Source organism: Mustela putorius, unplaced genomic scaffold (assembly GCF_011764305.1).
Source record: "Mustela putorius furo isolate JIRA1106 unplaced genomic scaffold, ASM1176430v1.1 tig00000242_pilon_pilon_pilon, whole genome shotgun sequence".
NCBI lineage: Eukaryota > Metazoa > Chordata > Mammalia > Carnivora > Mustelidae > Mustela > Mustela putorius.
The window spans coordinates 15,897,230-15,920,443 of record NW_025421325.1 but is presented as its reverse complement, the minus strand read 5'-3'; the positions used below and the strand labels follow the sequence as shown (position 1 = coordinate 15,920,443).

Here is a 23,214-nt window from a genome sequence, read left to right as displayed (position 1 = left end):
AGACACAAACATATACATTACGTGCAGTATATCAACCTTCATTAGATTATAGTTTCTAAAAATGCATTCACTCCTTCCTTCCTTTCTTCCCTCACTTAACTCTGTGTTGAGTTAATTCCATGCTATATTCTAGGGGAGAGAAGATCTAAAATCAATACTTGAAGAGCTTATTATAATCTTAAGAAGCTAGACAAATATGCCCGTGACTATATTACAAGACAGACTGTGATATGAGCCATTCAGAATAGCCTAAGCACCATGGGAGTTCAAGGAGACCAAGACTTTCTAGATCTGGATATCATGGAAGATCTCATGGAAAAGAGAGAACCTGGCTTTTAGGGGTGGAAGAGTAGAGTGAAGGGGAAATGATACTATAAGGGAAACATCATGGGGTAGTACAAGCAAATTCTAGAAGCGGGCAAAGCTTGCAGCTAAGTTTGCACAAAGAATCTATGTGGCCAGAGGCCAAGTGTTTAATGGGGCATCTTATGAAATAAAGCCAGTGAGGCAAGTGGGAGCCTGGACATGAAGAGCCCCGAGTCTGGATTAGATGCTACCAGACAACCAAGAAAACCATAAGGGCTTCTGAGAAGAAGGGAGGAGCAGACTGAAGTTGCAGTCAGGAAGTGATGTATCAAGCAGTGATACATGACATAGAGGCAGAGAGGGATGCCAGAAGCAGGGAGAGGGCCAGCACACCACTGCATTAGTCACCCAAGAGCAACAGGATGGCAGTGAGAGGAAAACGAGAGAAGGCTATATCTGAGAGGGGGCAGGGCTGACAAAAGTCAGCCAGGACCATGGTTAGCCTTGCTCATCAGTAAGGGATCCCATGCCCACTCTGATCCTAGTGAAACGCCTTCCCAAGAGATAATTAAGGAGGAGAGAAGAGAATATCTGGGGAAGACATAAACTAGGAGGAATGGGATAACAAAGGACAAATGAAGTCATCAGGGAAAGAAGTGCTGAGATTTAACCAGTGCCAACCAACAGAAGAATAATGTAAACCACACATATCACTTAAATTTTCCATTAGCCAATTAAAACACATAAAAAGAAATATGTGAGATGAAATATTAGAGTATTTTATATCAATTACATGTTAATTAATATTAAAGTCTAATGTTACTTGAGTAATATTTGACATATTTCTAAAATATTAATAATTTTATTAATAATATTAATAATTTGAACAAGTAATTGATTCAACAAGTATTAGTAAGATATTTCGAATCAACCACATTTCAAATGTTCAATAGCCATCATTAGACAGTGCAAATTAGGCTATAAAGTAAGTTATACCAACACCTAAAGGTTTCTCATGTTACCAGAGTGAACCTATTTTAAGCATTACTTAAATCACAACTCAAGAAATTCTAGCTTTTTCTAAATATTCTGAGCAGACTAAAGTTTTCTTTTCAATTGCCTTGACATACCGTTTATTCCATGTATAAGAAAATTATCATCACCACATATTAGCATACAGAGATGTTAGCATATAACTGCTGCTGCCAACAGCATTAAGATTGGAAAATGCTAAACCACAGCCTCTTTTTGGAAACAGAATCTCCAGATGACTGTCAAAGAAAGGATATAAAAAAGGATTATAAAAAAGGTATTCTTGGCCACACACATGAGTAGACCCTTACATTAAATAGGTTCCTGCAGTTAATCTGAGTAGAATGCCAAAACCAAGGATTTAAAGAAATAGTCCACATTAAAGGTGGGCTTGTCCCCCTCTTTCATTCATTTTCTGGCCGGAAAGGTGAAGATCAACCTCAACAATATTCTTAGAATCAGCTTTGCCCAGGAGAGAGATGCTGTGTCCCACCAAAGACAGCCCCAGAAGGGAGTCCTGGCTTCTTCTTGCCCCCCAGGAAGGCAGTAACAGGGTCGTTTTGATACGCACAGATGGAGAAGGAGCAACTACTACCAAACCAATGGCAGAAGGGACGGAAACAGAACAATGAGAAGAGGACCAGGAATGCACACCACACTTGCCTGTCTCAGACCTAATGTTACTCTGGGTACAACTTCACTGGGCTCATGTTAAATATTCTCAAATTCTCATGGGAGAGACAAAGACTAGGCTTCATAAAACATCAAGACGGTGTTTCACTTCCTTCAAAGTTGAGATCATAAGCGTGTTGCTCTACTTCCCTTTGCTCCTTCAAGAAGTATCTAATACAGTCTGTACAGTAACTTCCTAGAGACCTGATTCCTAAGAGCTGAGTTCTTATGTCAACTCTGAATGAAAAACAGGAGAGAGAAGCTAAAGAGATCAGACAAACAAGAGTGCAACAACTTTAAAAAAAAAAAAAAGTTTTTAAAACTTTTAAATATTTTGGGAGGTATTTGCTCTTTTTGGGCTCTGATATCATCGTGCCATTTGAGCTGATGCTGGGCTGAACCAAGACCCCCAGTGTTTCTGCTCTTATAAATGCCACCAAGTAAAAAGTGACTGGAATCATTTGGTGGCTGGGAAGCATGGTGTTTATTTAATTTGCTAAGATCCCAGGCTGAAATGGGAGGTGATGCAGACTTCTACCACGGTTGCCAGCCACGAAGACCACCTGCCTCTCTGGGTCCAAAAGCTGCTGCCAAAAGCCCTGATGCCATGCTAAGAATGATTAGGAATGAAGTCATGGCGGTCACGAAATGCCATCCTAACTTGACATAGCATTTTGCAGGCCATACAGTTGAAAGGAGTTACCATTACCCCTCTGTGGTTGAGGAAACCCAAGGCCTAATGAACGAAGTGATGTGTCACAAAGCCAGTTCAGGGCAAAATTGAAAGCCATGTTTCCTGACTCCCAGCCCAGGACCGAAGTTTCTTCTGGCACTCCCTTCTATAACCCCACCACCCTCGCTGCCTCACCCACTCCCCCCGAAGTCTACCACCATGCTCCTGCATTCCCACTGGCGACCCAGGCCCTGAGTTAGCTGTCCCAATACCAGTACCTGGGACAGGCCTTGCTTCCTAAGACATTAGCTCCTTAAACCCTCCTTATTAAGGGGTCACCAGGCACTGAGAAGCTAGGTGTTTGTTGCCTTCTCAGATAACCTATATGTTTTCAAAAAGTTTACTGGAGTTCAAGACCTGAGGGAGAATACTAATAGGAATTCAAATCCAAATTCTTGGTGCCTGAGGCCTAATTACCTCACTCTCTCAGGGTAGAAGAGAGCCATGTTCCATACCAGCATGCCTCCCCAATCATGGCCAATGAACACCGCTTGAGGGATGCCCTAGAGAAGGACAGAGACGGGAGATGAATATGGGCAGGCTCCACAGCCTTGTAGGCCCAAAACCTGTTGGCCCAAACCCTCAGTCGGCAAACCTTTTGTTCACTTCCTAGGACTCCTCCTCCTCCATCAACCTACACTATTATGTCCACCCTCTTCAAGCCTCCCTTCCCACACATACCGGCTCCATGGAGACTCTACAGATGATTCATCTTTTCTATTTTCTCAGAAGCCTAAGGCCACAGACTCCAAATTCCCTCCTCTTCTCTACCTTCCCTCAAATCGAAATTCATTTCACCTCTTTTCCTACTTTTTGTATTCAAGTTGGTATGACTCACCTCCTTGTGTTCCATGTCCGTCTTTCATTGAGTGATTATGATTCTACTCCCCTCTCTTTTGGGATCTTCCCTCCCTTAACTAACCACTGACACCTCCAAGGCATCTTTAACCCTTCCCTCCCTACCTGCAGCCTCCTTTCTAATGCTGCTGCCAACAATGAATAAGAACAGCTCCCTTTTGTAGAGGCCCTACTATGTCCAAGGCACCGGGCTTAGTGCCTACACCTCTTGATTGGAATTCCTCCATAACCTTCTCACACACACTTTACCAGTAGGGAAAGAGGCTTGCAGTGGTTACGCGACTTACCCGAGGCCACGTGGATGGTCATTCAGACCCAGGCCTCTCTAACTTAAAATCAGGCTCTCCTGACCACCACCCCACCCCGCTGACCACATTCAGTCACATCAGAGCCTTTCAGGGCCTCGCCAGTCTTGCCACACAACCTTGAAAAGTGGCTCCCTGGCTCAGCTCCCTGCCATGCTTCTGCCTTCTCCATGCCCAGCTTCTCGCAATGATCTACTCTAGTGGCCTCTCTGGCGATCTTCCTAAGTCCCTGCAGCCTGGTTTTTTTCCCTGTGACCCGAGTCCACTGAAACTTCCTTGTAAAGGCTATTCATCACTTAAAATAGACCACCCCACCCCCCCGCCCCGCCTCAGCTCTCACTCTTCTGACCATCCTGCGGCATCAGACATTTCCTTTGAAATGTTCTTCCCTGGGCTTCTGTTGACAATATTTTTTCTAGACTCTTTTCTCCCTTCAGTGAGTCCACTCCTTCCTCTCCTGTCACATGGGAGCACTTCACGGCTCAGCAGCCCTCAGTCCTGTCATCTACTCCCATGGCTTCAGCCACCACCTCCACGTGGAGGACCACCACCTCACCCGTCATGGGCCCAGCTTCCTCCCTCAGCATCCCAGGAGTGCCTGGGCCATGGAGCAAAACCTACCCCAGCCTGCCAGCAACCCCAATGGCTCTCTTCCAAGAGAGTCAGAGACTGTCTCAGCCAGCTGGAAATCTAGATGGGAGGTCACTCTGGAGTCAGAACTGGGGTGGTCACACTGGACCATGCCCTCCTAGATGTCCCTGGCATTCTCAAAGGGTCCAAAGCCAATTCTGTGGGACTGAGAATCTGGATAGGGCAGGGACCATGATATCTTTGCCTCATTTCCTACAGTATCTACCCCTATGCCCAGCCACTGAATGGAATTCAGGGGTAGATACTTAGTCATCTGGAATTCTCCTCCTGACCCTTACATTCAATGAACAGGTTCCATATCACTGTTTTCAGGTTCTCTCTCAGCTGTCCCTCCACTGTCACCGTCCTGGCTTAACCCTTCTCCCCCTCAGTCCAGGTCACTGTGTCCTCACCCCACCACCGTGACCTAACCGAGGATGGCAGAAGTGGACTATCTCCATCTCCTGTAAGTAAAAAAGCAAAAGTACAGTCTCCCATCACCATAGTTGACCTGCTTTGTGTCTGCCACTGTCATTCCAAACAAGATTACCTGAAGGCATTTGATCTGAGGTATTTCTAAAGGGGTATCAATCATAAAAAGTTGGACATGTTAGTCTATAGGATATAGGGTAGTTTCCAAACTTCTGGGCACAAGCAAAGCTCTTTACCCTGACTCAAAGCCGAGAAGAGGTATCCTGTTCCCTGGAAAATGCTTTCCGTGAAACAAACGAACGCAACAAACTTGGCACTACACTCTTCTCCACACACTTTGCCACCTCTGTGCTTATAATTGTTCTTGACCAACGACCCTGCCTCCCACGGCCCCAGAGTGTCCTTGTTCCTGCCCTCGCCACTCTCCTCAGGGGTTCTACCTGCAGACACCTTCAAAGGCTGCATCCTGAACTGCCCACCCAAACAGAAGTTTCCAGAGATCAGTTCAAAATAATTACTCACCAACTTATCCAGGAAGGTTACCATCTCCTAAGAAAGAAAACAGACCATTCAGAAGTTATACGCACCCATCTCAACTGCTTCCCGAGGCGAATTCCTGTGTCTTCTTTGTTAGGGGCTGCACTGTGTCTTCCCCAAGCTCACATGTGGAAGCCCTAACCTCTGCCCTGCATTCCAACACCCCTAAGTTGGAATCCTAAGACTAGAGACATACAGAGAATAGGTTCATGATTCCTTAAAGGTACCTATTCTAAAATAAGTAACAGTTGTATGATAGACTGGCCCACAACATTAAGGAATTATGGTTGAGAAAAAAGTGGTTTCAGTTTCTTTGGGGGAACGTTGAGAAAAGGGTTTTTGTGCATGCTTGAGGATAAGCAGTATTATGGTTCTTCATTCAGTTTCCTACAACCCTCCATTTCAAGATTATATGGGTTATTAAAATTTATACAGGGTATTTTATTTATTTTTTTTTTTAGAAAATTTTTTAGAAGATTTTATTTATTTATTTGAGAGAAAAAGAATGAGAGAGAGAGAGCAGGAGAAGGGGGAGGGTCAGAGGGAGCAGCAGAGCCTGATGTGGGACTCGATCCCGGGACCCTAGGATCATGATCTGAGCCGAAGGCAGTCACTTAACCAACTGAGCCACCCAGGCGCCCTATATAGGGTATTTTAAATAAAATTTTACATGGAAATACTGTGCTAATTTTTCAAATGACAGCGCTACTGAGATGATTCACATACCGTAAAATTCACCCTTTTAAAATGTGTGATTCACCGGATTTTACTGTGGTCAGAGCTGTGAGGTCCTCACTGCTATGTAGTTAGAGAACATTTCACCACGCCAAAAGGAAACCCTATACCCATTAACAGGGACTCCTGTTCCTCATTCCCCCGAGCCCTGGGCAACCACTAATTTCATTTCTGTCACCATGGAATGACCTCTTCTGGAGACTTCATAACAATGCAATTATACAGCATGTGGCCTTTTGTGACTGGCTTATCCTAGCATAAGGTTTGTGAGGTTCATTCATGTTGAAGCATGCATCATGATTTCACACCTGTTTGTGGCGAATAATGTTCCATTGCATGGATATGCCACACGCTTTTATCCATTCATCAGCTGATGAAACATTGAGGCAGTTTACACTTTTTAATGAACATTCATGTCCAGGTTTTTGGTGGACATAGATTTTTAATTCTTTTGGGTGAATACCTACCTAGTAGTGTACATAGCAATCACTTTCAAGGGTGGAGCCAGAGGATGGGAGCATCACAGGTTTATCTTGCTTGTCTTAGTCTAAGGACCTTCTTCAGGAGGGAAGTTATGTCAAGTGACCTGAAGCAACCTGATTTATCTGTCTTAAGAACCGATTTCGACAGAAACAAGCAGGGGTCCAGTGAAGGAATGTTAGGGGGATGGGTAGAGGCCCCCCCACAGGGTTGCTGGTGAGATCTTAGCAGGATTTCAGGGGAGATAGGAGCAAGATCAGAAGTGGCAGAGCAGAAGAGGTAAGGACCTGGAAACTGAGGAAGGAAGGACAACCCTAACTGGAAAGTCAGATTTTATCAAGGCTCCTTTTAAAAGGCGCCAAAGCCTGCATGTGGGCCTGGCTGGGGGACAGTCCGAACAGATCTATGACTCCTACAAGGAGACTTTTTGTAAATTTAGCATAATTAGCAGTATTGCTAGGTGTTTTTTTAGATTTTTTTAAAAAATTATTTCTTTCACAGAGAGAACAAGAGTAAGTACAAGGGGTGGTAGGAGGGGGCAGAGGGAGAGGGAGAAGCAGGCTCCCCGTGGAGCAAAGAGCCCGATGTGGGGCTCGATCCCAGGACTCCTGGGATCATGACTGGAGCTGAAGGTGCCCAACCGACTGAGCCACCCAGGCATCCCCAGCACCACCAGTTTTATGGCCAACCAAGACACTGTGCCTTCCCCTTGGCCCCTCCAGTCTTGGCTTTTGTCCTCTGGCTGATGGGAGGCTTGGCTACCAGTCTCCTCACCTCAGCCTAGATAAGCTCTGAGATGAGGGCCTCTCCCCAATGGTGCTCATGCTTCACTTAGAATGGGAGCGCCATTACAGCCGCCAAGCCACACACTCCCCAGACTATCCAACAACATCTCTACCAAAGTAAGGTGATTTTTGCAATTCTCAGGATGGAAAGGCAAGATGGTGGAGTGGCCATGAGGAGGGACGTGGGAGCTCTCTCAGGATTCAGACCTGGCTCTACTAGCTGTTGACCTCAGGCAATTACTTTACCTCCTCATGATTCAGTTTCCTCTTCTATCCAATGGCTTACAATAGTAACTGATAGATAGTACATGTTAGCTATCATTTTGAAATGCCATCTTAACTTACAGTAAGACTTTTATACCCAAATGCTGTGAAATCTTTTCTTAGGATGGTAAATGAATACCCACACTTATATCGGTAAAAATGTTACCCAAAGATCTCTTACCTGGCATAACACTTCCATGGAATATTCTTCTATTTCTGCAATTAGAAATAAAAGAAATACAGTTAATTCACATGATTGAAAATTATCAACAAAAAGGCCCCCTTTGTCCAAAAATAGGTATCTTATTAAATCATTAGATTGATGATGTCTCCTTGTTTATTTTTGTTTTTGTTGCCTGTGCTTTTGGTATCACGCCCGTGAAATCATCACCAAAATCAATGTCATGAGATTTTCACCCATGTTTTCTTCTAAAAGTTTTAGTTTCAGGTCTTACATTTAAGTTTTCCACCCATTTTAAGTTGATTTTGGGGTATGGTGTAAGGTAAGGGTCTGATTTTATCCTTGTGCATGTGGATATCCAACTTCCTAGCATCATTTATTGAAGAGACTGTCCTTTCCCTAGTGTATGTCCTAGACACCTATGTCAAGGATCAACTGCCTGTACATGTGTGGATTTATTTCTGGGCTTTACTCTGTTCTATTGGCTATATGTCTGTCTTTACACCAATAGCACATTGTTTTGACTATTGTAACTTTGTAATATATTTTGAAATCAGGAAATGTGAGTCATCCAGCTTTGTTCTTTCTAGAGACTGATTTGACTATATGGGGTCTTTTGTGGATCCATACTAATTGTAGAATTGTTTTTTCCTGTTTCTGTAAAAAATGCTATTGGATTTTGATAAGGATTTCCCAGAATCTATAGCTCATTTTGGGTAGTATGAATATTTTAACAGCAGCAGCTATATTCCAGGAGGCAACAAAACAAAACAAAACAAAACAAACAAACAACAACAACAAAAAACCGAAGAAAAAAAATTATCAGAGAAATAATTCAAGTAAACTTTCAAGAACTGAAAGATAAATGTACCCAGAGAAGTGGATGAAAAGAGACCCATGTCATGGCACAATACCATAAACTTTTATAACACAAGAAGATAAAGATCCTAAAGGTACTGAAGGTACAGGGGAAAAAAAGTCATAGAGAGACTCGTGGATCTGAATGGCATGGGATCTTTGAATAGCAACAAGGGAAGATAGAAAATAGTGGGACAACAGCTTCACAGTTTTAAGGGGAAACAATTTGTTATTTAAAATGAATTGTCAAATGATAAAAAATTTATATACAAATGATCTGCAGTGTGTATGTATGCATTCCAAATGATCACACTTGGCTTTAGAACTCATGTTATATGTTACCTTCAGCAATAGTTAACATGTAAATTATTGTTTCCTTTTTTTAAGATTTAATTTAATTTAATTTTTTTTTTTTAAGATTTTATTTAACAGACAGAGATCACAAGTAGGGAGAGAGGCAGGCAGAGAGAGAGGGAGGAAGCAGGCTCCCCTCTGAGCAGAGAGCCCGAAGCGGGGCTCGATCCCAGGACCCTGGGATCATGACCTGAGCCAATGGCAGAGGCTTTAACCCACTGAGCCACCCAGGCGCCCCAAGATTTTATTTATTTTAGAGAGGGAGAGAGAGAGAACTCGAGCATGGGATGGGGGAGAGTCAGAGGGAGAGGGAGAGCGAGAATCTCAAGCAGACTCTGCACTGAGCATGGAACCTGACATGGGGCTTGACCTCACAGCCCTGAGACCACAACCTTAGCTAAAACCAGGAGTCTGTCGCTCAACCGACTAAGCCACCCAGGCACCCTGTAAATAGTTGTTTTTGTTAAAAAGTAGTTATAATTAGAGTATGGATAACTATAAGTCTAACTTCATCCAGAACAGTTCTGTTTATGTGTGTTATTACTCATAGCGTTTCTTTTACTTTTAATGGTGTTCTGGTTTGAATGATAAATTAATTACTAAGTTATCCCTAGAGGATTCAGGGAAGATCATGGTCTACCTGAATGAAAATAGACATTTTAATAATTAAATTGGGGAAAAAAAAAAAAACCTTCACTGTCTTTCTCGGCTGTCTGGACAAGAAGCTTTCTTTTTGTCTGAAGTGCCTATGCACCATGGAAGAGGTAGTAAGCGGCCGCGGAGTAGGAACCATGGCAATTAGGGAACAATCATGGCACACTCCCCGGTCATGACAGGCTGAATGGTCTGGCTGGTTACCCGAGTGCCAGTTTCCATCAGCTGGCTTCCACCTCGACAAGTTTGCCCTAAACATGGGGGAAGCAGCTCAGAGAAGGGGTGGTGAGCAGCTGGTCTGGCTCACTGGGCACCGCTGCCAGCAGCATGGCTGATTGCATCATATTCCTCTCTCCACCTGGGGAGCTTATTAACAATTTTGAGACTGAGACCCTCCCTGAAACCAATAAAAGCAGCAGACTCCCTCGCCCCAGGAAAGTGCTTGTAAACCCATACATGGACTCGGGTTCATAGGCCCCCAGTGTCCATTCTCAGATAGATGCCATCTGGGATCCATAAACACTGGGTTAAGGATCTGGCCTACCAAGTGCCATAAGATCCAGAAACTCCACTTCTGGGTATACAGCCCAAAGAATTGCAAAGGAGGAACTCAAGCAGATATCTGCACATCCATGTTCACAGCAGCATAATTCATTTCAGCCAGAAGGTGGAGGAAAACCAAATGTCAATCGGTAGAAGGGTGGATAAACAAAATGTGGTCTGTACATTCTATGAAATATTATTTGGCCTTAAAGAGGAAGGAAATTGTGATATATGCTACAAGATGGATGAATGTTGAAGACATTATGCTAAGCGAAATCAGCCAGTCACAAAAGGATAAATTTTCTATCATCCACTTAGAAATGTCTGGAGTAGTCCAATTCCTAGAGAGCAGAAGGGTAGTTGCCAAGGGGCTAGGGAAAGGGGAATGGGGAATTAGTGCTTAATGGTACAGAGTTCTGCTGGACAGGAAAAGTCCTATAAAAGTTCTATACATCCTATACCCCACATCCAGCACGAGATTTCCTCTCGGCACAGGCAACTGGGTCTCTTGTATTCATTCAGAGTACGGGAGCAGAGACATCTGAGCCCAAAGGGTACAGACAAGGGTCACTACAGGAGAGGAGAAGGGAAAAGCCGGACTCCCTCTAAGAGCTGTCCACTCTGACCTGGGACCAGAGGGAGAGAGTACAGTTGGAGAGCTTAGACAGTCAGAGGGATAACCAACACAGGGCAGCTGGGAGACAGTTAACCTACCAGGAGGAGCTGACGACTCTCCATAGCCTTTCATGTCCAGAGCTAGTACCCGGAAACCTGCCTGAGCCAGAGCAGGGATCTGGAAAACAAAGAGTTCAGGGACACCCAAGAGTGGTCTCATCAGTCTTTTACAGACACTCCTTCTTTGCCTCCTTCTATCCACGGTCTTGTAAATGGCTCAACTGAAAGTGCCCTGTAGCACTATCTGGGATCCTTGCCATGAGGCTGGAATGAGCCCACCTGGATAGGGCTGACACAGACAGTGGTAAGGTCTGTGTACTGCATCTAATACTACATCTAAGAGAGCACTTTTCCTAGCAAAGACCTTGGAGATTTCTATATTCATTACAAAGATTTCCCAGCAGGTGGCATAAGGAATACTGAAGAATCTGCCTTCTTCTCATCTGCAAAGATGGCATGTTGTCTAGCACAGCTCTGAAGTCTGGACCCATCTCTGCTCCAACATTTCTGAGGTATCACAGACATCGTTGGAGATGACGCTCCACTGTAAGGTTTCGGCTTCTTTTTTAAAAAAATACTTTATTATTTATTTATTTATTTGAGAGAGAGAAACAGAGAGCATGGGAGAGAGTGAGCATGAGCTGGGGAAAGGGCAGAGGGTGAAGGAGAAGCAGCTTCACCACTGAGCAAGAAGTCCGATGCGGGGCTCGATCCCAGGACCCTGGGATTATGACCTAAGCTGAAGACAGATGTTTAACTGACTGAGCCACCCAGGTGCCCCAAGGTTTCAGTTTTTTTTTTTTTTAATATTTTGTTTATTTATTTGACAGACAGAGATCACAAGTAGGCAGAGAAGCAGGCAGAGAGAGAGGAGGAAGCAGGCTCCCCGCTGAGCAGAGAGCCCGACGAGGGGCTCGATCCCAGGACCCTGGGATCATGACCTGAGCCGAAGACAGAGGCTTTAACCCGCTGAGCCACTCAGGTGCCCCAGGTTTCAGCTTCTTCTTCTTCTTCTTTTTTTTTTTTTACGTTTCTTTTCAGCATTAACAGTATTCATTGTTTTTGCACCACACCCAGTGCTCCATGCAATACGTGCCCTCCCCAATACCCACCACCTGGTTCTCCCAACCTTCCACCCCCCGCCCCTTTAAAACCCTCAGAGGTTTCAGCTTCTTAATGGCATTCTACACTGGGCAACACCATCTACAGCTTCCCCTTCCTTCACCTTGACTGGAGCAGACCTTCCCTCAGTTTCCTTTACCTGGTACCGCCAAGAGAACCAGCTCTCAGGAAATCCATGGCAGAGACACACAGCAGGTCCAGAACCCAGCTCCACAAAATGCAGACGCACCCCAGGCTGTAGCAAAGAGAGGTGAACAGAAGTGACCACAGCACCAGGCTGGACAGAACCAGTCCGTCTTCCGCAGACCACTCTGGGCTACCTCCGGGTACTGCCGGACCTCATAATTTCTCAGCTCAAGGCCCCGATGCCAGAAGATGTTCAAGAAGACACAACTGGCCAAACTGCAATAAAGCCTTTTATAGGAACACAGAAGGCCAATATTCATGTTAACATGTGGAATACTAGGATTATTTTGTTAAAAAAATGTTTCTCTCTTTAATGCAAAATCTTCTCCAAGCTTTGCTACATTTCTAGTGCTCTGGGCTGTGGGTCCTAGCCTACTAGAGCTCAATGTCTGTGTTCTTTCCCTGGCCCATGACAATATTTTCCAGACCTCCGTCCACTTCTTTGCAATTGGTATGGCCATATGACTGAGTTCTGGCCAATGGCCTATGAGAATGAACAAATGCGTGCTACACCTGGGTCCACATAAACCTCCCACGCATTTTCCCATCTGTACCTGAAGAGTTTGGGCCTTAGGCAAGGTAGAGCCAACAGAAAGGAAACGGGATCCTTGTTGACTGCATGGAGAGAGCCCACTCCTACCCTACAATGGGGTGTCTGGCAAGCAGGGAATGAACCTGATGTTGAGCCAACTGAAGTTTGGGACGGTCTGTTTTAGTACTTAATGTCCTCCAATTATTACCATGTGGTTTGTTTTAGTACTTAATCTAAGTACTAGATGGGTGGTTTGTTTTAGTACTTAATGGTTTGGGATGGTTTGTTTTAGTACTTAATCTCCTCCAATTATTACCATGTGGTCTAAGCACACCAACTAAAGCAGTATCCAATCAGAGTGCCCTATTTTCCCTCAAAAGTATGTATCTCCAACTTTCTAATGGAAATAACTGGGAGAAGTAAGCTTTGCATATGGAAATTCAGTTGGAAGAATTCTACAGAGCTGCATCTCAGATTACTCTAAGCTTGTGTTCCAAACCGGAAGTTTCATTCATGATTCCCAGCGAGTTATTCCACTCGAGAAAACATGAGGCTGACATTTCATAAACTCTATCGTGGTCTACAGTCATATCAGAATCTGTTTCATCGTCTATTAGTACTTGGCAAAGGAAGGATATGATTCTATTCCTTATATTGCAAAGTGCTGTAGTACTGATGTCTGGTGACACGATCCTAACCTGTCCCTGCTCTAAATGGATCCTAAACTCCTTTTTGCTGCTCAGCATCAAGTAGCTCAGCAAATGCATGTACTTCCCCATCCTTTAAATGATATGTTAATAAAATTGCCATAAAGCCAGAAAACGAGAAAGACCTAACCCAGCTTGGGTGGCCTTAGTATTCAGTGGAAATCGATGGAATAGCACCCTGGAGAGTGGGGCTCGGCTGGGACTCCCCAGAGGTCACTGCCCCAGGCCATTAATTTGGGGTGAGGACAGAGGGGGTGATAAAGCAGTTCTGACCACCCTCCTTCAAGGTCAAATGAGAAATGTATTGGAACTGACCAGACCTACAAGCCTCAAGAGGATTATGTCCACAGGGTTGAAGACACAAGGCCACAGGCCAGACCCCATGCCACAGGCTGAGAGCCCCCAATCCTCACTGATACTGGAGACGAGGTCTTAAGGGACCTCAGGAAGTGTTCACCCCTTCAGCAGCAACCCAGGGTTACGGGAGAGGCTGGGCTAATGCTTGCAGTTGCTTCAGCCTTTTCTTACTATCCAGTTCCCACCCATCCTTTCACACCCACTTCACCATCACCGCTGAACACTCCCCGGTGCAGCCTCCACCCTCACCGAGCCCATCCCAAGAGCGCCAGAGCACTACCAGACAAGGACCCCATCCTGGGTTGGAACTGCAGGAGTTGGGAACGTGTATCTCATGTAGACCACAAGATTCCTGAGGTCTTAGACACTCCACTCATCTCGGTATTTCTCTCTGTGCCCCACAAACAACAAATACTCAATAAATCCTTGAGGGGCTGTCCTCCAGGCAGCAGGGCTTCCCCCGCATCTGCAGATGTGCCCGCTCACGCCACCAGCTCTCCTCTTCATCAGCTACAGTTGACCGAGCACAGAGCCACCAGGTACAATGCCCCGTGGTCCGCGTGCATTATTTCAATGACAGTTGACCCCTGCACAATGTGGGTATAAACGGCACTGACCCCCCACCTGCATAGTCAAAAATTGCATATTAACTTTTGACCCCCCAAAAAACTCAATTCCTACTAGCCTCCTGCTGATTGGCAGTGGTACTGATAGGAGGTGATGAAGGCCTATTTTGCGTTATGTATACTATATACTATAATCTTGTAAAGTGAGCTAGAGAAAAGAAAATGTTCTTAAGAGAATCACAAGGGGTAAAAAAAAAGAAAATCACATGGAAGAGAAAATACATCTACAGCACTGCACTCTACTAAATCCTCAGATAAGTGGACCCATGCCATCCAAACCCATGTTGTTCAAGGGTCAAGTGTAATCCACACAAGAATACAGAGGGGACATATCAGCATCACCTCGTTATAAAGCTGTGTACGCAAACATTCAGAGTGATGAAAATGTATCTAAATCTGTAAACTTAGTACCAAAGTCAGGATTCACACTGGTTCTACCTGGCCCCAAGCAACTGTCCCATCGTGTTTTGCGTATGAGCTGACCTGTAGCTCTAGGTCGCTTCCCATTTAAATGGGACCAATGACAAATGAAGAAAGATCCCAGGGTGAATCCATGAAGACATTCTAATACCCTACTCTGTATCCTGGCTGGATCAGGACTTGGGGCCCCTCTGCACATGGCCTTGGCCTTGCCGTAACCCTGACCACTGGATGTTTTAATGACCACTTCTGTCTCTTTATTCTCGCTATGGGTTTTTTTGAGGATGGATCTGTCTTGTTCCTCCCTGCATCCCTCGTATCTGGCCCAAGCCTGACACCAAGGCAGTGCTTGATGAGTATCTGCTAGACGAAAACAAGTTCTCCCCAGAACACAGGCCAGACACATGCACTTTAGCACTCTGGGCTACTCAAGGCCACGTGACCGGTCTTCCCACGGGAGTCTGACCACATCTGTACACTGCTTTGCATATCCTAAAGCATGACCCTTGTCTTCTGACTTTTAAGGAATGAGTAGATGGAGAAATATTCTTTCCCTGTAAACAGTGAGTATTCAGGTACCCTTGATATTTAACAAATGTCTCTGCAGGTCATTGTAGATGGGCTGGTGAGGGAGGCCTCAGCTGACTGGGAGGGAGCGCTCACATACCTTTATCGGCACATACCCATGGCTCACGTCGCTCAGACTGCATGGGATTGGAAGAGGGTCTGCAGCACGGGGAAGCTGGAAGGAAAACAGGGACAGTGAGAGAGGCGGCAGCCTCCTTCTGTGCGACGTTCTCAGAGACGGTTTCCAGAAATCCAGAGTGCTGGCACAGGCACCTGTGCCATGGGCTCCTGAGTCCTCCCTGCCCAGCCCCGTCCCTCTCCTGCGAGCACACAGTTGTATTCATCTCCCCCTCTCTTTCAGTTCAGTGCAGCCCATGATCGAGTCCTTCGGACAGAAGAGCGTGGCCTGTCAGCCTCACCCGTTAAAATCTCCACACGATTCTACATTCTCAACTGTCCTACATTCTCTACTGCCCCCCGCTTCCGGCTGAGAGCCTGGTGTGACTCAGGAAAACACAGCGGGAGAACAGTGGGTCCGCTATCAAACCTGGGTCCTTGAATAGCTGCCTGAAGCAAAGGCCCTGGCCACCACCACCTGAACTTTTTTACATCAGCAAGAAATAAACCACCTGCTCTAAAATGCTGAGATTTCATACTTCAGTGACTATAATTCTTCCCTACGGCAGTTCCTCAAGTGGTCACCCTGGCTCATGCTGGACACCATCAGGAATGCGAAGTGCACAGAGCATCACTGAATGGCTCCACTGCAGGTTCCCTCCCTCACGCCGGCCAAAATCTGACTCTGGGCCTTTGTATTAGTCTGCTCCGGCTGCCATAACCACGTGGCACAGGCTGGCTGACTGAAACAACAGACGTTTATGTCTCCCAGTTCTGGAAGCCGGCAGTCCAACACCTTGGTTGGTCCAGGCTTGGTTCCTCCTGACTCCTCTCTGTTTGGCTTTGTACCTCCAACCTGGGTCCTCACGTGGTCTTTCTTCTGTGTCTGTGTCCTGATCTCCTCTTCTTATGAGGACAGTTGTACTAGATTAGGGCCCACCTGCAATGACCTCATTTATCTTCATCGCCTCTTTTAAAGGTTGTATCTCCAAATATACTCACATTCCAAGGTTCTGAGGATTTAACATGAATGAATTTGGGGTGGGAGGGGGCAGAGGTCAGCCAGTAAGAGCCTTCTGCCTGCAGGCCCCAGCTGGGTTGTCTGGAGTCCCAGGAGGACAAATAACATCTTATATGACATCTAGGTAAAGAACAAAATCCCTGAACAAAGGGTCCTTAAGGGGCTTCTTTACCTTATCCATGTGAGGTGTCTTGAGACAGAAATGACAAAGGACAGTAAGTGATCTTAGTCACAGAAAGTGACATATTAGCAACTCCTACTGCTAGATCTTTGGTCCCAAAGGTATGGTCTAAGGAAGAAGCGGCTCCGACCTCTGAGGTGCAAGAAATAAACTATGAAATGTACCTCCTTTTTTAAACATGGAAGAGCTTGCATAGACATGCTCAGTGGGGCAATCAGAAGGCAAGCCCCCTACGGCCGTAACACCTGGAGAAGATTCAGGGTATGGTGGGAGGGATGGGCAGCTGGGTGTCCTTTGATGGCAAGGGGCCTTGTCTGGCCTGAGGGAGCCAGGACATGGACCCCTAAGGGCTAGAGTCCCGTGGGGCCCTTCTGCGGAGGTATCCCTGGCTTCCTAGTGGATGTCTTACTCTCTGATGTGAGGAATTTGAGAAACAAGACAGAGGATCATAGGGGAAGGGAGGGAAAAATGAAACAAGATGAAACCAGAGAGGGAGACAAACAGTAAGAGACTCTTAATCTCCGAAAACAAACTGAGGGTTGCTGGGGGGCAGGGAGGGTGATGGACATTGGGGAGGGTGTGTGCATGGTGAGCGCTGTGAATTGTTTAAGACTTTTGATTCACAGAACTGTACCCCTGAAACAAATAATACATTGTATGTTGATTTAAAAAATAAAAGGGAATAATTTTCATCCTTCCTTATAGCTTCTCCCTACTTTGGAGAAGACAGGTGAGGCATGGCTTACTTTCCCAATTACAGGACAGTTATCTGTGACTCGTACGACGAGGGGACAACTAGTAAGTGGGACAAGCAGGTGGACGCTGGGATTCTAAGTCTGGGATGTTTTCTCCTCTGCTGCATGAGACTTCTAGGCTTGTAGAACAGATTGAGCTTGGACAAGACACTTTACGACAGTGAAGCCATTAGACAGATATTTTTATTTATTCATTAAAGATGAAAAGTCAGGGACACCTGGGTGACTCAGTCGGTTAAATGTCTGCCTTCAGCTCAGATCATGATCTCAGGGTCCTGGGATCCAGCCCTGCACTGGGCTCCCTGCTCAGTGGGGAGTCTGCTTCTCCCTCTCCTTCTGCCCCTCCCCCACTCGTGCTTGCCCTCTCTCTCAAATAAATAAATAAAATCTTAGAAAAAAAAAAAGAAGATGAAAAGTCAATTGTCCCTACCATGGGGGGCTAAACTATGTTCCTTCCAAATTCATCTGCTGAAGTCTAAACTTCCAGGGCCTCAAAATGTGACTGTGTTTGGAGATAAGGTTTTAAAAGAGGTCATTAAGTTAAAAAAAAGAGGTCATTGGAGCAAGCCTATTGGAGTCCGAATCCAATCTGGCTGGTGTCCTCGTAAAAGAAGACATCTGGACACACACTGGGGAAGACCATGTGGAGACACAGGGAAAACGCGGCCATCCAAAAGCCAAGGAGAGAGGTCTCGGAAGAAACTGCCCTTGCCAACACCTTGATCCTGGACTTCTGGCCTCCTGATGAGACTGCTGTCTCCACCATGCAGTCTGTGAACTTTGCGGCAGCTCAGGGAAGTGGACACAGTGCCCTCTGAGGGGAAGGTTGGGCCGTCCAGCTGGCTCAGCCAGGTGTATGCCCCCTCTCCCAAACACTGTATTCCTGCAAAAGCCTTAACTGCCACCAGCACTCTGGGGCTCAGTGCGATCCAGTGGGATGGAGATCTTAGGCAAACTCAAAATAACAAACGGGGCTAATCCCCAGGCAGCCTTCCTACGGCATCATGAAGGGCGCCCCATCCTCTCTGTAACAGATGGTTTCAACCACTTGCGTGTACCAGCAGTATGACCAGCCAGACCAGGAGGGGTCTGTGCTCCCTATCCCCACTTGGGCAGACCTAGTAGCTAAATTCCCAAAATTTACTCTAAGTGGTCAAGTCTAAAAAAAAATTTTTTTTTAATTCAAAAAAGTAAGAATAAATAAATACAGTGAAGTCTGGTGGCTTTCAAAGGCTCCGCTCCTCCCTTGGGTCTTGGTTCCTCCGACTCTGACTAGTATAGATAGTTTTTCTCAGAGCATTGCTTCTCTGCTCATGGCTGCAGAGAAAGAAGTTCTTCAAGGACAGCAGTGCTGATGGCCCAGTGGGGAGCGGCCACCCACCCAGGAGGTGAGCAGCTGGGTTCGCGCCAAGAGCACCGAACTCCCGGAAACGATCCCCCTCTCACTTGCTGTGTCTCCTGCACCCCTCAACACAAGAGGAACGGTGGGAAACCCAACCCAGCGCAACCCCAAGAGTTACCTGCACCCCAGTTACTCTCTCCAGTTCTGCCAGGGCTGTATCTGTGTCACGGACGAGGATGGTGACCATCCCCAAATCACGGGCCGGCTTCAGATTAGCCCCGATGTCATCCAAGAACACAACCTGAATCCAAATAGCAGGGACACTAGCATCACTCTCATCCAAAGCAAAATTCACCCAGGAGGGAGAGCACCAGAAAGACACACATTAAAATGGGGATCGTGGGTTTTTTGTGATGACAAGGTGAAGAATTACTTTTTCCTTTATATATTTGTTTACTCTTACAAATACTGAATTACATCAACATATCCATAAACACAGAGAGATGTACAGATTCCCAGAGACGTGTGTGGGTTTCAGCCTAAATTCTGAAACTGTAAAAAAATTAAGGAAGGATATAAACTTATCAGGGTGACATTAAAATTCATCTAGGGAATCAACATGTATGAACAGACCCCTGCCCCCAAATCTGGAAAAGCACTGTAATAAGGGCAGATACTAAAACAAACTATGACGCTAAAAAAGGTAAAACTAAAAAGTGGGGTGCTGGGATGCCTGGGTGGCTCAGTTGGTTAAGCAGCTGCCTTCAGCTCAGATCATGATCCCAGCGTCCTGGGATCGAGTCCCACATCGGGCTCCTTGCTCATCAGGGAGCCTGCTTCTCCCTCTGCCTCTGTCTGCCACTCTGTCTGCATGTATTCACTCTCTCTGACAAATAAATAAATAAATAACTTAAAAAAAAAAAAACTGGGGTGCTAGAAGAGAAATAGACATATCAATGAAATAGAAGAGAGCTGAGGAATGAACCCAATTATAAATGACAATTCGTGTTGTCCGCCTGGCAAGGAAAAATGGTACTTGAAAGATTATATAATTATCTTAACTGCTTGGGGGAAAATAGTAGATGCTTCCTTCACATCATCTTTCCCCAAAATAAATTCTGAATCAATCAAATATTTAAATTTTAGAATTAAAAAAAAATCCTTAAAGTCATAGAAAAAAGCATAAGTGCATTATCATCTTGGATTAGGGCAGGCCCAGACTTCTAAGAAGCTCATCCAACCCAAAAGTCAGAAGTGAGATGATCTTCACATTAACAGGCATACTAAAATTTAGAGCACTGTTACAAGGCTTATCCAGGGGTTGAGAAGAGCAGGAGCAAAGTTTCAAAGGAGAGAGGTTGAGTTCTAGGATTGAGCCCGGTAAGGATTCTGGTAAGGATTCCTGTAAGGATTCCCCATGAGGGAGTTCAGGGTTTCATCCACCAGCTTGTGGAGGGGGTGGGGCCAACAAGAGAGGGTTAGAAACATCAGGGAAAGGTATTTAAGGATGGACTAATTGCCTTTGCCTTTTTAAAAACTGGAGGTGAGGCATACAAGGAAAACAGAGTTTTGAATAGATAATTAGAGACAGTACGAAGACAGAACTTTGGGGTGCCTAGAGGAGGCAGCTCTAATACTGGAACTCACCCTTTGGTAGGGTGACCCTTACCAGCCTTGTGGTCTTGGGAAAATCTCCCAGGGTCTATGCTTCTTTACAGGCAAACTGAGGCGGCTGGGCTAGCAGTTTGACAATACCTGTTTTGACCTATAAAAGCCACAGAGAGTGGCCCATGTCCATGGAAATCCTGGCCTGGGAGAATGGGAACCTGCCGCTAGACCCAGCATCAAACCACTGGGCCCCAGAAGTCCTCCACCTGCTCCCTCCTCCCTTTTTCTTATGTGTACTATCTCTAGAACATTCTCCTTCACTCAAAAGAAGTGTCCACATACCTCACTGGGGCTGGCCTTCAGGGTTTCCAGCACAAACTTGTAGATCTGAGGATCAGGCTTGGTCATTCCGATCCTGCACGACTCTATCAGGAAGTCAAAGTGCGGCCTCAGCTGACACAGCAGCTGGGCCAGGCTGCCCCTCTGAGCGCTGTCGTCCACCCAGTCGTTGGTGAGGACGCAGGTGGTGTAGCCTGAAAGAGAAGTCACCAGTGACTGGACCAGATACAGAACTTTGCTCCAAGAAGCTCAAGTTACCCCCACAGGCAACCCCAAAGAAGGGGCCACATAGGGTTCTTCTTTGCATCAACTTCTTGATGCCCAGCTTCTAAACTGACATGCGGGACAAGAACCATTTTTATCCATAAGCACGTCCTGACACTGAGACAGGAGAGTAAGCAAAGTGGGTACGTGAAGGGCTTTCAGAAGCACTGACAAAAACACTATTGCTAAATATCCCTTGCAACTGTAGAGCAAGAGATTGTGATCTTTATCAGCTCATATGCTCCTGGCCACCTTGGGAGTAAGCAGGACAGACCTCATTATCCACTTTTACAGATGAGCAAACAGAAGCTCGGACCAATGATGAGCTTCCCAGAGCTACACAGTGAAGGCAGAACCGGACCAGGCTCAGAATCCTGCCTTTGGACTGGCCCTCCAGGGCTCCTGCCAAGTCAGTGTTACTGAACACTCCGCTCCACTCTTTCAAAATTCCTGCCTTGGGTTCTGGAGACTGCATTCCCATTTCAAAACTAGAGGAATGCTGGCAAAGATAGCATTATTCCCCCGGCTTTCTCTCCCTAACCAAGAAGGGGAACAAGCAGGGGATGCTGGAAATAAGGCACTGATGACAGTGGTGAGACCCTTTGCATGAAACATGAGTGAGAAACACGGACATGGGACGGCTCAGCCACGACCCTGTAAGTCTACTGTTAAGTGGGTAGAATGATTTCAAATATGCCTGTGACAAAGAGTGGGCTCTGACACTACATAAATGTCTACTGGATGAACTTGATCTCACATCCCAGACCATTTGACATCCTCTGAGTTCATGTCAACCAGCTCACAGCTCAGTCGCTTTGACATTTAGAGGTTGAGCTGATCACAGTTGCTTTAAAGGCCTTGATTTTCAATCACTGTGACAAGAGGTTGGGTCCTTCTGGTCATTACTAAGTGTCACCGGAGGGAGAGAATTTTGCTCACAAGGCAGTCTCTGGCACAAACTGCTCTATTAAGTAAAATACTTTCATTTTTTTTCCCCTACTATTCTGATAGTGCTGTATTTGGCTATTTGATAAAACTTACTTCGGGGCTGTTTTTAAGAATGGCTTTCCATCAAATTCCAGATGACCTGTGCTCTCAGAACACATCTGGATGTATTCTGACCTAACCCTCCCAAGGGTTCTAGTGCGGCTGATTGAGAGAACAACCAGTATTGGCTCCTTACCCTTCTTTCTGAGCGCAAGAGCAGCCTGAAGCATGGGATAGTTGATTTTTCTTGCTGCAACTGCCTTGCCAAAGAGCTGACTTACAGAGAAATTCTCAGGGAGGCGGATTCCAGATTCCTCAGAACATTTCCTGCAGTCTTCTTCCATGAGTGGCACCCACTGTGGAAAGGAATAAATGAGGATTATCAGTTGGTATAATCCTTCAGAATAGCTTCTGGCAGGGGCACCTGGGTGGTTCAGTGGGTTAAGCCTCTGCCTTCTGCTCAGGTCATGATCCCTGGGTCCTGGGGTCGAGCCCTGCATCAGGCTCTCTGCTCAGCAGGGAGCCTGCTTCCCCCATCTCTGCCTGCCTCTCTGCCTACTTGTGGTATCTCTGTCAAATAAATAAATAAAATCTTAAAAAAAAGAATAGCTTCTGGCAGCATTTGCTGCATCTGACCATATGCGTTCTCTGTGGGCCAGCAATTCCACTCCTAGACCTGCACCCAACAGAAAATGTCCACATATGTTCACCAGAAAGACATGTTCGTCTATGCACTTGCAGCAGCACTATTTCCAAGAGCCCCAAACTACAAACTACGTAAGTGCCCCTGTTTATGGCCTGAATGGTGTTCCCCCCAAATTCACGTTGAAGTCTTAAGCCCTCCCATCTCAGAAAGCAATTGTCCTTGGAGGTAGGGTCTTTAAAGAGGTGATTAAGGTAAAATGAGGTCATGAGGGGCGCTGAATCTAATCTGACTGGTGTTCTTGTAAAAGCAGGAGATTAGGACACACACACACACACACACACACACAGAGGGAAGACTGTGAAGACACAGAAAATGGCTACTGCAAGACAAGAAGAGAGGCCTC

The 23,214-nt window shown here is 45.8% G+C and overlaps 1 protein-coding gene across 2 annotated transcripts in view; it reads right to left on the bottom strand.

Annotated features, from left to right (window-relative positions):
* EPHX2 (epoxide hydrolase 2) overlaps positions 1–23,214 on the bottom strand; it is a 60,984-nt gene that overhangs the window by 24,907 nt on the left and 12,863 nt on the right. For both annotated transcript variants that reach the window (XM_004775106.3, XM_004775104.3), the window contains 9 exons: positions 22,362–22,521; positions 20,918–21,108; positions 19,146–19,268; positions 15,652–15,726; positions 12,296–12,391; positions 11,074–11,152; positions 7,951–7,985; positions 5,491–5,517; positions 3,161–3,246 (listed from right to left, as the gene is read on the bottom strand). In XM_004775106.3, the coding sequence (XP_004775163.1) occupies positions 3,161–3,246; positions 5,491–5,517; positions 7,951–7,985; positions 11,074–11,152; positions 12,296–12,391; positions 15,652–15,726; positions 19,146–19,268; positions 20,918–21,108; positions 22,362–22,509 (860 nt within the window). In that variant the 5' untranslated portion in view covers positions 22,510–22,521. The remainder of the gene's footprint in view (positions 1–3,160; positions 3,247–5,490; positions 5,518–7,950; positions 7,986–11,073; positions 11,153–12,295; positions 12,392–15,651; positions 15,727–19,145; positions 19,269–20,917; positions 21,109–22,361; positions 22,522–23,214) is intronic.